Below are 16,743 nucleotides of genomic sequence, written 5' to 3' on the forward strand. Positions count from 1 at the left end.
TTTGTAGCTTCACATGATTAGGTATGACACGGCCTATGGCAGCTCCACAGGATAACACGAGGATGTACTAAGCAGCTAGTGGGTAGGCATTTTGTAACTGTTCTGGACTGATCTCCAAATAGCTGGAGACATTGCACCTCTAATGATTTCAGTTGTTTCTTTCCAAGCAGCAGAGAATCTGTATCTGGTGCAAATTAGTGCTACAGAATGGCTGTGATATACAGTAGCTGTTTGGCCTAGCAAGTCTCATTACAGTGTGAAGGAACCACCTAGCTTTATTCATAGAAACCCTGAATAACTTGGTAAAGGTCCAGATTTATTGCACTAGACTACTCTTAATTAAATCTTTTGTTTTTTATGTGGAGATGTTCTGTAACATTCTGTAACGTTGAATAAAAAAACACCCTGTAGAACAGAGTGCAAATTTTTTTGGTATGATAGGTGAGAGGTCTGTGAGGACAGAATTAAAAAATAATGTAAAATAATCATTTTGTCCACTTGTTTTTTCATTAACAAAACTTTAGAAGTTCCCAATGGACCTTTCACATTCTAGGTTTAAAGTGAACATGCAAGGCTAGAAATAAAGACATTGCTTTTGCTGAGTTGTTTTTAAAGAAAACCTGTTGTTAGAGATTGATGGAGATTTCCTTCTGAAAATGCTAGTTGCTTGGTAGTTGCTGAGATCCATACTTTGATTCAATGACTTGAAGCAAAGATCAGTAAAGTAGGAATGAAGACAAAGTTTCTAATTTGTATAAATGAACTGGGTAAGTAACTAAGGAAAGTCATGGATCCGTAAGAAAACTAGGGAATTGGTATTTCCAGAATGAGTGGTAAGCAGCAGTAGCTTTCAGGCTTCCTCAAAGGTTCCTTTTAAGGTCTGTTATGTTGTAGTTATGCATGCTATGCACATGGATGTGGTTGCTAAAATGGTGCTTGCAGCTCCTTTGAGTGTTTTGTGTTGATGCATTAGGCAGCCTGAATGCAACACAGATGTAAATGCCCCCCAAAGTGCAAGCTTCAGTGCTGATGTCCAGATTGAAACTCGGTCTATGCGACCTATGAGAAAAGCCATATAACCGGTAAAGGATTTACAAATTCTCAAATAGGCAAGTGGTACAACTCTGTTGGCCATTGCAAACATTGAAGGAATATTCCATGTAAGCTTCATACATTATGATTTTTCATGCAGTCTGATGCTAAATGTTCACAGGCTGAATATGTTCTAGTTCCTAAAATAATGTATTGACAGGATTCTTTTTCTTTAGATGCATGTTATGAAAGAAGACATGAAGAATGTTCAAGAATTGCTTCTAAGAAAGATGGTAATTTCTTATTTCCTTTCCCCTGTGTTTATTATTACTGCTAGATAGCATTTTATTATCTATTATGTAGATAAAGAATCTTACAGTATTACTGCTTGCAAATGAAATGTGAATGTAAACGGAAACTATTGTATTTCCAGAAATATGACATGCTCAATTTAAACCGCCCACTCGTTATCTTTCCCATGTTCAGTAAATAAAATAGGATATCCGTGGTAATAGAATTTCCATAGTGTCTCTCCTTTAGGTGGCATCAAGTAGCTTCTTTCTTTTACATTCTTATGTGGGCTTGTAATAGAGTGTGCTAACCTTTCTGTAGAACATGATAAACCCTTGTCTTTTTGGCATTATAATGTATGTTGTGGGTAAGGAAAAAACTATGCAATACATCCCTACAATGAAAGGACACCTCCCCAGAAAATACTGTTCTGCAATGTACTTCTAATTTCTTGTTCACTCTGCCTCTTCTGCACTTATATACCAAAAAGTGTTAGCAGTCCTGCCCAGTTGTTCTCTGTGGGCTACATGTTAAGAATGAGGAGCAGATAAGAAAGCTTGGGATTTCAGTTTAGCAGAAGCACTTTGTTGTCAGTTCAAAGAAAGTTAACAGCTACTGCTTGCAATATTTTTTTTTATATAAAACAAAACTAGACCTACACTTAAAACCTTGGTAAATACCACCAAACAACAGGGTTCCACAATGACTTTGGGTGGATGCCTGTACTCCCATGTAAAATGGGAGTCTGCATTTGTACAACACCTAGGAAATATTTTTTTAATGGTAAACATTTTAAATAATGATTATTTTTTAAATTGTTTGTTTTGTAAACAGCACGAAGAAGACCTTCTCAGTGTACGAAAAGGACTACAATCCCTCTTTACGGCAGGAGCAGGTTCTTTGTAGTTCATGTGGCTTGGACCAGGCATGTAATGTTATGCCTTGCAGAATGTTTGTTCCAGTAGATTTATTGTACTGGTTTCATTAGTGAAAGTGTGTTAAGTTCAGCATTCAGTGTTTAGATGTATGTAGAGGCAGGACAAAAAAACAGGAATGCAAATATTTTACAGTTTTTTTTTTTTTTTTTTTACACCTCTTCAACAAAATGTATGGATCACCACTACTTCTTCTTTCCTGTATCAATTTCTGCTAAATTTGTAGTTCACATTTGTTTTACTGTTTGTACAGCTGCATCTGAAACTTTTGTTTTTGATAGATCCGTCATAGTTTTTTTTTTAACTTTTTAACAGTTGTAGGTTTCCATTTTGGGCAGATGATTCCCACTTTGTGTTGTCATCTGGACCAAAAATGTCCTTAACTGGGTCACTGACAACAGTTAACAGTTCTAACCTTCCCTGATTTGTTTTTTTTACTATAACCTTTTCTTGTCAAGTAGGAAAACCTGTGTGCAGAGCACCTCTTTTTATGTTTAGTTGTTGATTTTGTGTGGTTTTTTTATGCTTCTTTGTTGCATTTTGACTAAATGTATTTATTTGTATGTTGGAGATGTAAATGCAGAACATTTAAACAGTCTGAAGTTTCATATGTAAGGAATAACAGCAAAGATTTACATTATACGTTTTCAGAATGTTTTTTTTTTTTGTTTTAAATTGGTCAAAGGAATTGGGGAATGTTAGTGTTGCTGTACTGAGATGTCAGCTATGAATGTTTAATAACTGTTCTTAGTCATGTGAAATATAAATATGCATTTACATACTTGTGGTACAAAAATTGTATTAGACTTTCTGATTTAAAACTTGGGGAGAAGTGTCAGCAGCATGCTTAAGGTCAGAGGAAAATGACAGCTACAAGTGGGTGCTTCTGGGCAACACAGACACTTACCGGCCCTTTACAACTTCCACATAAGCCAAGTATAACTACTTTGAGTAACTGATCGCTGTGGTAGCAGACTTGCAGAGTAAGAGTTTTTTTTTTTGCCAGCTGCAAAGAGAAATTAATAATTGTGTTTTTTTTGGTAACCTAGAAGTGATCATTGTCATTGTATGTAGTCCTTGTTAAAAGATTTTTGTTTGCTGTTACTGTATGTGTGTACCCTTTCAGCGTGCTTGTGATAGACACTGACAGAACACACAGTCACCCTTCATACTAATAATGCAGAGGGCTTTTCTGACTTAGAAGAGACCCTGTCATTGCCACATTCTACCCCCAGCACAAAATAGAATTAACGAGTGAAACGGGGGGCTTCTGTACTGTTGTAATTTTTTTTCTGCAGTTGTGCTTTATATAAGGTTTATAACAACTGCCTACCATGGTGCATACCAACAACTACTAGAATCTCTGAAGGACCTTACGTTTTCTAAACTTGCAGGTAAGGAAACAAACTTTTTAAATCATCCATATTATCAAGACTGTAAAAGCACTATTTGTCCTTGATTTAGATTTGATGGCATTGGTACTTAATGAAAGATTTATGCTGTTTCTGCTCACCAAACATTGACCCTAGGAAACCTCTAAATGTTGTGTTTTCATTTGATGAGCTGCAAGTAAATGATGTTTAGAATTTGAGACAGAAAATAGGAGAACGGACCAACAGATGCTTTTGCTCTAGTATGTAAAATGCAAACTGAAGTCCATGTAAATATTTGTATACAGCGTTGTGGTACATATATCAGAAAAATGTGGTACAACAAAACCATGCTTCCCCTCTTTCTGGTTCAGCTCCTTCCTAAGTCCTGAACTTATTCACTGGCTAAAGGGGGTCACACAGATGTATCATCCACTGAGCAGACTGGAGATCAAGCTGTGATACCAGAAGCTGCAAAGCTGAATCAGGAACATGATGAGTTGTCACTCTCCCTCCTTGTTGTGTGGAGCGGGCCCGTGTAACTGACCCAAAATTTACTGTGTTTCCACAGTACATACAAGACTCAGATCAGCATTTTCAGCAATGTTTAAATTTTCTTTTTTTTTTTAATAATAATAACGTAACCAGGAAAATGTAACAGTTTAATACATTAAAAAAAAGAAACAAAATATAAAACATGAAAATACTTTGCCGAGGCATGACCTTTACAAAGAAAGTGTGACAAGGCGGACATGTCAATGTAATACTGATAGATGTGCTGGCTGCGTTTGTCCTTTATGATGTCGCCATGCACAGCGTCTTGCTGCAATATACAGCGTCAATCCAGTGTCCATCCAGTGTCTCTCAGTGACACCCACTTTTGTTTTGCGTGTGTGTATCTTTTGAGCTTAGTTTCTCTCCCCCGATGGGGCGGATCAGTCCCCAGACATGCGCGGTGAATTCATCGCCATTCCACTCCACATCAGGAAGTGTAGCAGATAGTTTCTCCTTATCACCCACAATGTACGCTCTGTGTAAGTTGCAGAGCGACAGGCGCTCAACTTCACAACTGAACCTCACTGCTCCTCATGGAACATGTTCAGCGATTTATTTAATTGCAAAGTAGGACCATTTTTCCCACATGTGAAAGATATTACGGTCTGTGATACCTGAAAAAAGAAAGAAGAGTTTTGGTTAAAATACTTTGCTGTAATCAGTTACTATTTTTTTTTAAAACAGAAATTGTAAACAAATATTCTATAGTTTCCACCTGTTATCGCTGATTACAACACTTGTAAAACAATTACATTTGCTGGTGTTAGGGTGTGACAGGAGGGGGGATTGTAACATTAGTGATCCCAATATTGGCAGTAAATTTCCAGCTTTTGAATCACTAACAAAATTTCTGACCTGTTATTACAACATCATTCTTTTAATGGCTGAGGTGTAAAATATTGCAAGGGAATGATGCTGTAGAAACAAGTAATTGTGCTCATTGCTCCTTTAGCTATCCTGTCGCTGATTTGCTGACCAGGTACATCAGTACACTCAACCCCCTTCCCAAGAGATTGGGTTTTCTTGTAGGTAGGTACTTTTTAATAGACATCAGTATAATTGTAGCAGCATTAAGGAAAGTTATCAACATTTGTATACTATATTTCAATACAGTGTTTTTTAATTTTTTATTTGCTTACTTTTTTTACTTTTTTGTACCTGTAATTGCATACCAAGTTGTTTGGAGAAAGTTGCAGGAAAAGGGATTGGGACAAACCATGGTTTAAATTTCATTTAACAATTGCTGAACCATTTTTGGTTGTGTTATATAGTAAGTTCCAATACCTGTCACTGTTTTGTTTGACAACTTGGCCCATCATTCACCACATACATTTTTTTTGCCATAATTCATGCCTAGACTTTCCTTTCCAATATGCTACCTATGAATTTTTTCCCAATTCAATATGACAACTTGCTGCATATATGGACATCCATTTATACTGTGTCAGAAAGTTGAAGACCTTTTTAAAAAAAAAGTCAGCTGAGCATATTCATTTATATTTTTATTTATCCCTTTGATATATTTACTACAGTAATACACAGTATGAAAGAATGTCCTAAATCCGCTATATTAGCTAATGCAAAAGCCAGCTTGTTGTGTTTTGTCTTCTACCCTGCGTTATGTAATACATTACACAGATTCTCATCCACAGCCCTTCTGAATAAATCCCATCATTGACTATAATCAGCTTCAACAGCAATGCCAGAAAACATTATATTACAGACACCAACCTGGTCAAATGTTTGCTTGAAGCATGTACTTCCATCTCATTGCTTTTATATTCATTAAGTTCTTTTCGGATGGCAGCCTAGAAATAAAAAAATGCATTGTTAGCAAGACTGGCCAGCAAAAATTCTGCATTTTGGTGTAAGAAAGTACAATGGGTTCATTCACAAAGAATGAGTTATTAAAGGTTTGTTATTTCTCTACCAGAGGTATTTACTGATGGTCTCATAACATTTTGTGTCATCTCACAAATCTCATTTACCTCATCCAGTATTTTATAGATTGATTTGGTAACTTGTGCAATATTAAGTACTTTTAAGGCCTTATATCAGTATTACAGTAAATAGGAAAATGGAAGTTGTTTGTGATTACCATTAGTTCATTTAGTAATGTGATGTGTTTGGTTTTAATTGTGCCAAAATTATGTATAGATAAAATATTTTGAATATTTTTTCCTAAAAGTAGACCTACAAGAAGCTTTGTTACCATCAAACCTTCCCACTGCCTACATATTGGTCAGTTTGTTGGTTTGCTGTGGATTTGGGTCATACAAGATTAGTAAATTGGAAAATGTTTTATTTAATATTCCTATTTTCCCTCCTAACCTTCCAAATAGCAATTTTTATTCTATTGACTGCTTCTTGTTTTAATGCATGCAGAAAAGCTTTTCATGTCCCATGTAACAAAATAACTTCTTCCTAATTAACCTGCATTCCTAACGATTGAATAATAAACATTTTGCATTCCCAAATAAACGATGTCTATGCAAAGTCCTTCGGAAAGAGGGCAGCAAGACATCTGCTCTTCGGGCAAAAGTAAGCCAGTAAAAAGTTTTGATTGGCTAACCCAACTGTCCCATTTCCTCACACTCACATGTAATCATTCATACAAAATCTGTCTCATTGTGTAACTCAGATTGCATCACAAAGGGTACCTTGTCTGCAGCAGATAATCTGGTCCATGGCTTGTCTGCTCTTCTATCATAATCCTGAGCTTTTGCCACCTCCACATAATCACTAAATCTTATCAGAATTTTTCTCTCTCTCAGTTCGTCGACTGTCGGCCTTTGATTGAGCTGCATAAAAAAAAAGTAAGAAAATATTGGTTATGTAATTTGGTGTACGGTTTCACAATTGGCAGTCAGATGCAATTACTTTAACAGGAAGTATAAAGCAAACATGACTGGCATGTTGTAGAAAATAGTGGTGCTTTCCTGCACAAAGTGTTTCCACTTTAGCTTAGATCCCGCTGAGAAAGTGATATTTATGCAGCCTAATAGCAGTAAATGACTATACATTGAAACACCTGTAAGCTGCAGGATACTAGTATGACTTAGTACAAGAAAATTGTGAAATTGATTGTAATTGTATTTTACAGAGATTACTATTTAGGAAATTTCCATTTTATGAAAAAGGAAACTGCTTTATATCCCCCATTTGTGTGCCATTGGAGTATGTGAAAAGGCAAATCTGCAACCAAAAATCTATGAAGGTTTAAAGATGTGTTGTGTTATTTGGACTGGTGATGTCTGCAGCTAGAGGCATTAAAACATTTTAGGGATGTAAAGGCAGTGAGCACAACCACTGGAGGAGAATCAAAATGTCTTCTAGGTATTTAAACATAAATAAGATTAGTATAGGACCTTAGCAGGCAGATAATAAACCACTTTGACATGTATCCCCTTAATACCATTTCAGCATTTTAATTGTAAGCAAAAGCTTTGGTGGTGTAAAACCTTAAAGTAAAAATGTCACTGTTCTGCGATTTCTGTCTGTGCAAATATAAAAACTTCGATTTTTGTAGTTGGAAAGGATCTATCATTGTCCTTTCCAACAACAAAAAGACTGAAAGATACATACACACAGAGTCTCGTCCAATACCAACCCTGAAGTGATAACTGGACGAGAATCATCTGATGTGTGTACGTAGCTTTAGCAGGCAAACCATGTGGAGCCTTAATGAGGATTGCAGAGAATTTTACACAGCTTGTGGAAGTTTATTTACAGTTTCTGCATCCATTGCTTGTTTGTACAAGGCCTAAACATCTCTATGAGTGAGACCGGTTATATTTCTGTATGAAATACACTCATACACACAAGCGATGATGTGCTCAGTTTAATTTATCTGAGCCACAGACGAGTTCACATAAGCATCCATGGTTACTGTCAGCCTCAGGGAAAACTGAACAGCAATAGGTATACAATTATGGTGTCCCCAGACAAAGTGGGATTCTTTTTAAACATTCCTCAGTGTGTTTATGGCTAGACGGCAAGGTTATTTACCTTTCTTGTCAGCCGCTGTTTGATTTCCCTTCGTTCTTCTTGTTCTGTTTGGTCGTTTCTCTCTGTGAAAGAAAACAACACCGTGTAAGTTGTCAGGCTTTTATAACATGTGACTAAAACAAGAAACTGTTTATTGTAATGTTACAAACTAGCAATAGATCATAGGATCAGCTGGTGTATACTACACTTTTGGCACCGATTATTATCTTGGCTGAGATCTTTGGGATTTGTTATTTTCTAGTGGCATATTCATTTTCTTATTTGGCCACATTAGATCACTTCATGGTTATTCCAATAGTAACAAATGACCTGCAGCACTTTTTTATTACCAGGTCACAATATTTATTGTAGCAATGTAGTGAACAAGCACTGCCTACAGCCTACAAGCTAAGTGTTTATTTTTCAGGTAACTGAGAGGAAATGAGGAGTATGGATGTTGTATCTGTTGTATCCCCTGCTATTGGTGTATATACATAAATATTTTACAAATTATTGTGCAGTATTTACCAACTAATCAGTAATATTTTGCATAGCTCATGCTTGGTGTTGCTTCTTTAGTTAACCCCTTAAACCTATTCCAGGTCTAGATTGTTTGCGTTTTACATATGTGGTATTTTATTTATCTGTACTGTATTTACTACTTTTCTCCATTTGGTAAAAATATTTTGATGCATTAATATATAGCAATTTATAAAACTTAAAGAGGGAATGGGTTGTTGGATCATCCAGGTTCTCCCATGATTGTTTATCTTCTCTAGTATTTAATAGAGAGAGCTTTAATAAATCAGGTCTATTGTCTGGAGGAATCTTCAGATTCTTGTAACAGCATTACGATTCCTCACAACGCCTCCGCACAGAAGATAAAAATAGCTCCTGCTGCAGTGCTGGTGGGTGGAATTCATTATCTGCTGTAGGATTGTAGTAAACGGCATTGCTATTTTTGGCTCTGTCAGCTAAAAAAAGATTCAGGTCACCATAGGGAGGACTGAATCAAAAAGGCGTAGGGATGCCTGCTTTCGGATTAGCGTTTCAGGAAACCCCTGAAATCACCCACACAGTGCAGAAACAGCCAGGTGACCCATCATCATTCAGGGTTTCCCTTATTCCTTTCTTGGTATAGGCTATACCTCCAATTGTAATATATATATAAAAAATTATCATAATATATATTGTGTGTTTGCACACACACAGGTTTAAATATAGATTCAGCACGTTACAATCTATTAGGTAGTTCATCAATGGATAGTAATGTAAAAGTCATCCTTCATTGAATAAAATGTTATCAATTTATTTAGCCATTGATCAATTTGACATTTTCTAAAGCTGTCAAAAGCTGAAGCCTAAATTTATGGCCAATATAATATTCAGTGCAAGTATTGTGAATTAATATGTCAGCCAGGCATATATGTTTATATCCTGTGCAGACATTGCAGAGATCACAAAACACTGAATAACAATTCTCAAGGATAATCAATCCTGGACAATGGAAAGTGGGTCCAAATATAACAATATTATCAGCTAAATTGGGCAACACTCATTTTATATTTATGTGTACCAACTAAATGGGCAAACCACCTAGCTATAGCCCTAACATGTAATGAAAAGTATTGCTACCTAACAGCATAACTCTTCTAATATTCACTGGCATAAAAATGTTCCTTCATTTACAAAATGGTCAAATGATTAGTTTCAGTTATTTTCTGCATTCGATAAGATCTGACCAACCTTATCTCTTGTTGGTTCGCCCTATGTCTGCTTATTTTGCTGCTGATGTCTGAAATGGCCACATTTTTAGAATAAAATAAAATACTGATGGTCAGAAAATTATCCTAGTCTATTCAAAATCTACTCATCAAAACTGCATCTAAAAATTTATGTACCAAAAAACAAGAATCCAGCCCAGCCTAATGCAGTATTCTATACCCATCAAGCTATTTGCTGTTTTAATGTCTCTGATAGATCATTTAATTAAATGCCTGTGGCTTTTGTGTTTCTATGGAGACATGAGGACAAGTACCTTATCTTGGGAATACCTGGCTAATCCCTCTATATCATACGGAGAAAGGATTTGCTGAACTCCATTGTGCACAGGGTACACCTGTGTAGATTGCAGAATCTATTCAATAATAGCATGAGGATGGCAAGTACTCGCTCGATGCTTTGTGCTAGGCAGGCAGCACGACTCCCTTACATGAGAAGCCAATGTGCTTGACATTGTAAGTGCTTCTGCAGAAACAGATTGTGTACTAGATGGGCTTCTAGGAAAACTCTTTTATTGTATAGCATAGAGATGTGATCACTGCAGATAATCATACCCCAAGTCTCTGGATGGTGGCCTATTTATATAGACAAATCTTTTGTCATAGCAGACATTTGTCTACGTTTTCTGTTACACTTGGCAAAGTCTCCTATTTTGGGCTGTTGGAAGATTTTTGCAAAAAAAAAAAAAAAAAAAAATCTGCAATAGTAATATACAATTAAACACCTTATTGATAAAAAACAATACTATCAATAAAGTGTTGAATTTTTAATCTAGGAAGTTTGGATTGAGCTATCTAGTAGAGATCTAATTCTTGCTTTTATGGCAGGTGGGTCAGTACAACGTAACGTCTATTAGATGATCATTTGGTAGAACAAGACACTACCCAGACAATCTAACAAACATCCCGGAAGATAGAACCTAAATCTATTGGCAATTATACAATTACATTGTAACTTGTGTGGCCAGCTATAGAATTTTACATTTCTGGATTCCCTGGATGGTGTACTGAAGTAATGTGCAGTAAATCATTGTAACCAAGCTGAAAATAGCTTTTGTTTACACGTTTCTGTTTGAATGTCATAAGTAATAACACATGATAGCGCTGTATATTTTGTTTCTCACAAGTAGCTGATACCCGGTCTGCATCATAAACTTTGACATCTCCTCTATTAATGAGATGTAGCACACACTATTTTTATAGCACTGATGCATCATTCGGAATTGTGTGAAATTTCAGACTGCAAAGGCCAGATTCGTGTGTGTGTTACTACACAGTATGCCACTAGTGTCTGTTATCCAGGGCAGCCTAGTTTCAGGAAATGCCAGGATTACCGGGGCCGCTCCGCACACCGATATCTAGCTGGGGCTTTTGTGCATTAATATCGGCTTCAGCATGAAAGCAGAGGTCAAGGGTTAGAGATGACGGGAGAGAAATGTCAAAACATGGCCTGCTTCAACAGGTGGGGAAAGGGAGAAATGCTGGAAGGCCAGGTGGGAAAATACCAAAGGACCCAAACTGGGAATTATCTTATGACTTTACAACAATGACTGCATCTATTGTAGTAAAAGCTTCAAATAGGATTGTAATAGTAAAAGCATGAAATGGAATAACTTAAAGCCACTGCATAATGGTATTCTGATTGCTGTCAGCAGATAATTAAAATCAGAATTCTAAATGTTATGACATAATAGCTCTTTACACTAAATACATATTTATATCTCAATATACACACACATACATGCTTGCTTTGTAGGAAATTAGTACAAGCTCAATGCCAGTTTATAGAAAGGAATCGGCCATTTGTTATTGGCCTGTGTTTACATCTAGGACCCAGGCAGGATTGGGGAGAGAGTTAAATATATAAATAATTATGTTTATACACATCTACATGTGGAACAGGAGGGTTTAATAAATCAGAGTTTTATTATTTGAAAATAAGAAATGCAGGGCCATTAGCAACCAGTTTGCTCACTTATATACTTTACATATGTTTATTTTCCTTTGTCTTATTTAATCATGAATGCTAAATTTTAGGCTGTGATTACAATTAGGGTATGAAGTGCCACTACATGAGCTTGATGTGTACTAACAATTATTATTATTAAACAGGATTTATATGGTGCCAACATATTACGCAGCGCTGTACATTAAACAATGGCCCTGTGGTTTATCAAAGGGACTAAACAACTGTTGTTGCCTATGGTAGCCAGCGTGTGTTTTGTTTCTGTGGAATGTGTGCCATGTATAAAATGCTGAACCAAAAATCCAAGTATTAGATAATATCCATGGTATAATGAATGGTATAATGAATGCCCTAGGGATGAACACTGCACTGTTGTCATATACACAGGCCATAGGCAGGTTAACCAAACCCATCACAACTCCCATAGACAAGCTGGCATGTATGCTGCATACATAAGTAGATTTCCCCTGGAGCAACATGTCAATAAATATCTGACCGATCTATGCCAGGCATCCCATTCTCCATCCCTGGATCCCATCCGTATTCTATAACAAGCACTTCCTCACATCGCAGCCCTGATTAAATAGAGAAAATCTTACACATCACTCACGTTTTAGGATATTTCTTCTTTCCAGTTCCTCCACAGCTGGTCTTTGGCTCAGGCGCCTGCGGAAAAACACCAGGATAACATTGTGAACCATGCTTGCAGATAGGAGAGGCTTGCAGGTCTATTCCTCGCTGGTTTGGGGATGAGCAGGCAGTGTTGTTGCTGTGCAGCGAATTGCTCAGAACACACAGAGATTCTCTATCGGATTCCCCTGGTACTGAAGGCTTCCCAGCACTCCATCAGGCAAGTCTTCTATACAACTCCCTGGCCCCACCCACCCACACTGCTCAACCAATCAGCAGGCTGTTGTGCACATAATAAATGAGGCTTTCCCCTACTATTCACTCCCCCCTACTATTCACCCCCCTCCCTCCCCTGTACTGTACATCCCCGAGTATTGCACAGCACAAAGTGTCTTCACGTCTCTCCGCACCTTCGTTTATCACTATATTTAACACATTTGCTGAAATTGTTGCCGACTGCTCTGAAAAAAATATATAATGATGGCTTTTGATCATTTTCTTAGCAATTGAAAATGGCTTTTTTCACAGAAATGTATCCTCACTCCCCGCAGTATTGTATCAACAAGTTTGCAATAATAAATAACAGCCTAAAAACAAACTCCAATCTTTTGTCAGTTTATCAGGGACATGGAGAAGCAAGGGGGTCTGAGCCTAAAGAGATGTGAGTGCAGATCAGTTTCATTTATTTATAAAGCTAAGAGGTGAAAGGAAAAATATAGCTTTATATTCAGAGGAGCCACTATTGCAAGCATGACCATAAACTTCATCAAATAAATGCTCTTTGAGTAATGAGAAAGTATAAAAGCATAAAATGTACAATTTACATCTTATAATTCAATTTTTGCACGTTTGTCATTTCACAAGTGACACCACTAGACTCAAATATAGAAAATAAGCATTCACAGGTTCCTGAATAAACATTTTAAACCGCTTAAACATATGTTTAAACAGACATTCTGACAAGTGTTCAATCCAGAAATGTCTTTAAGCAGGGTGGTAAGCTCTGTATTGTAACCACACAAAAACAGCCGGGCGGTGCACCCAGCTAAAAGCGGCTGGGGAGAACACACTGCACTTGTATGCTCATATCCAGCAGTATCATGTGCTGCCCCAGCCAAATAACAGACATCTGCAGACATCCGCAGAATGTAATAAAGATACACTTATTAAATAGCAGCAAAATTATTTTGTCAGTACAAAAATAAATAAAAAAAGGTGCAGGATTTTCCCCCATGTTTTTTTGTCATAGTGTCAGTATGCTCACCTCCTGTGTCACTGTCTGTATTCATCCGTCATTTGCAACCCCCATTTAATGTACAGCGCTGCGTAATATGTTGGCGCTATATAAAGCATGTATAATAATATTATGCTGAGCTTTGATTTTTAGCATTTCTTGACCAATTTCATAAATGTGTTGTAGCTGGGACATGACGTCATAAGATGGACATAAATCCTGCGATTTCTGACTGTAAAATTCCTAGTTGCTTGGCTTTCTTGGTTTCAAATTGTTTTACTTATCTAACTAGTTCTAGAATTCCTAATCTGAACACTTATTGAAGGACAGGGACTCAAGTGTCTGTTACATCTGGTGTGTTTGAATTAAATAGAGCCCACATAATCCACGGACAAATACACCTCTTACATGAAAAGACGACGAGCCAGAAATGGGAGCAGTTCACTGGCCCTAGGGTTATCTTTGTGTCCATAGAACCCTAATCCAGATGAGGGGCGTTTTGCAGTATGATGAAACTAAGGTGATATAGGACTTTAACATATCCAAATTTGTCCCTGCAGCTAGGAGTTAAGCCATCCACATATTTTCTAGGGTGCCAATACCAATATAATTTACAGCAGAATTGGATGTAGACTGATATCAAAGCCTTTTTTTTTTAATATACTTTAATCTGAAACATACATGCCCAAAATGCATTACAAGCCATGGTGGCCCTGAACCCCTTTTATAAAGCCCATAGACAGCATTATCTGAATGCTACCAAGTGTCTGGACTTCCTATCCTAGGAGTGTTTACCTTACCACTATCCAGTATGTTGCTTTTCTGCTTTATTTGGGTATAAATGAGGCCTTGTATGCAGTTCTAAACAATAGTGTAGTAAAACCTTAGTGTTTTCAGGAATAAAAGCCTAAACATAAAAAAACATATCCAGGCTTTTTCCTGAAGCCAAGAGAAACAAGACTTGCTCTGTGCTTGGCTGCAGGGTGGACCAAGGGATCAGCTGTCCAACGGACTTTGCTTAGTCCCTATGGTGTAGGAACATTAGTGACCAGTAGGGGGGGGGGTAAACATAGGTGGTAAGTGGAAAACACTTACCTGGCCCTACATTCTGTCCCAGCTGCTGCTCTTTCTGTCTTCCTTTATTTAATGCATTTTATTTCTACATAGTGTACCTCATGGCTTCTTTAATCTCAAGTTTTAAAGTTGGGGGGTATGCAGGATTAATATGAATTTATAGGACTTTGTAGGCAGGTGCACCTAAAATTACTGCAAAACATTTTTTTTAAATGGGAGACTTCAACCTAATCTCAGTTACACACAAGCAGTGTTTTGCACATAGCTTGTTCTGATCAGCCTTTTCCCAGAACAAAATCACTGTTTACAAATGATGGTTGTGTTAAATTGTCATAATTTCAAGTAAGAAAGACTGCTTAGCTGCCCAATGCACTGTATGTATGTATGTATGTATGTATGTATGTATGTATGTATGTATGTATGTAAATGTATTTTAGCTTTAATACAGCCCAAAAGATCTCAGCCAGAACCGGTATTCTTTTGCTTGCTGGAAACTGAAGATTCTATACAGGCGAGCATTTTGCAGAGCTTTCAGTGAGTGGAAATGTGGGGATTACAGAGTCGTGACTGCACTTGAAACCGTGTAAGTTTATGCATTGGGGGAGGGGATGTGTATTGTCATTTATTACATACATAAAATCATTTATCTCAAACCCAATGATACGGATAGCTCTTGAAATAAAAATCCAGTATTTACCATCACTCAAATCACAAGGTGAGGTGCCTACAAACCCAATAAGAAGCCCTCAGGCTGTGCTGCAACAAGTAACTGGAAGGACACTTGTAGCATTTACTTCTGGTACTCCTAGCAGTCTGCTCACATCTGTCCTAACATCTGTTACATTATTCAGTTCTTACAGGCAGATTAAAGCGATCTCCTGAGTACAAGGCTCCAGCCTCATTGAGACAAATCTGCAGGCAACACAACAGGTTCACCTTAAAGCGATTCAAAACCAAAACAAATCAATTGAATGTACTGAAACAAAACAGTCCTTACATTATTTTTCATGTTCTGCCAGTAAGACACCTCCTGTCCTAGGGTGACAACACTGACTGCATGTACCCATGGAGGAGCGTTGCTGTCACCCCAGGATGCTTTCCTGATTTGCACAGCAATCACTTAACCCTGTCATAGCCAACATGGTTTGTGTTCTGTAGTCTACAAAGATTTGCTTTGAGATCAGTACACAAAAAGTGAAGAAAAGAAGATTTGGGACAGTGTGATCAACAGGTACTCATGCACTTTTGAATTTGCTCACCCACTCAGTAATCCTGTGTTAGCTACAGGTTGCAGCTTGTACAGGGCTATAGACATTGTGTGCGACATAGAGGTAATGAAGATAGGGCCGATAGGGGTAGCTGCACTTTGGGGCTATCATTTACTCCTTGCATTGGATTTGGTAAGAAGACTCATTGAGGCTTAGATCACAATGATTTGTAATTGGTTCTCATGGATATGTATAGTTTGCATGTTTACCTTGTGTGAATATTTTTGAACAGTGGATATTACAGTCTCCGAATACAAGACAAGATAATGTAGCCATCAGATTCCTGGTGATTTGGGTACAATTACCCCGGGTAGGATCTGTGATATTAGGTGCAGCTTGGATTACCATGGATGTCCCCGTTGAGCGGATTGCAATCTATCAGGTTACCATGGGAACCTCACACACCAAGATCTGTGTCAGGGAATCATGGAAGATGTCTGTGTGCCATGCAGCAGTAAGTGTTTTCTTAGACATGTCTGGAATGTATGAAAAGGGGAACTGGAAGAAGATGCTGTGTTAGGGTAATAAACGGATCTATGTTTCTGGTAGGTGCTGAAAGGTAACCATCTGACAAATTTCTGGCTTTCTATTGGAGAGAAGTTTCAGGATCTACACACCAT

The 16,743-nt window shown here is 37.4% G+C and overlaps 2 protein-coding genes across 7 annotated transcripts in view; one reads left to right on the plus strand and one right to left on the minus strand.

The window, feature by feature from the left end:
• Window positions 1–2,412, plus strand: part of SYCP2 (synaptonemal complex protein 2) — a 31,828-nt gene extending 29,416 nt beyond the window's left edge. For both annotated transcript variants that reach the window (XM_072414477.1, XM_072414478.1), the window contains 2 exons: window positions 1,269–1,325; window positions 2,158–2,412. In XM_072414477.1, the coding sequence (XP_072270578.1) occupies window positions 1,269–1,325; window positions 2,158–2,229 (129 nt within the window). In that variant the 3' untranslated portion in view covers window positions 2,230–2,412. The remainder of the gene's footprint in view (window positions 1–1,268; window positions 1,326–2,157) is intronic.
• A 1,824-nt stretch (window positions 2,413–4,236) lies between these two features.
• The window catches only part of PHACTR3 (phosphatase and actin regulator 3), a 77,014-nt gene continuing 64,507 nt past the window's right edge, over window positions 4,237–16,743 (minus strand). For all 5 annotated transcript variants that reach the window (XM_072414483.1, XM_072414479.1, XM_072414481.1 and 2 more), the window contains exons 9-13: window positions 12,528–12,583; window positions 8,192–8,253; window positions 6,844–6,984; window positions 5,915–5,991; window positions 4,237–4,797 (exon numbers count right to left, since the gene is read on the minus strand). In XM_072414483.1, coding sequence (XP_072270584.1) covers window positions 4,782–4,797; window positions 5,915–5,991; window positions 6,844–6,984; window positions 8,192–8,253; window positions 12,528–12,583 — 352 coding nt within the window. In that variant the 3' untranslated portion in view covers window positions 4,237–4,781. The remainder of the gene's footprint in view (window positions 4,798–5,914; window positions 5,992–6,843; window positions 6,985–8,191; window positions 8,254–12,527; window positions 12,584–16,743) is intronic.

This window comes from Pyxicephalus adspersus, chromosome 6 (assembly GCF_032062135.1).
Source record: "Pyxicephalus adspersus chromosome 6, UCB_Pads_2.0, whole genome shotgun sequence".
Classification (NCBI taxonomy): Eukaryota; Metazoa; Chordata; class Amphibia; order Anura; family Pyxicephalidae; genus Pyxicephalus; species Pyxicephalus adspersus.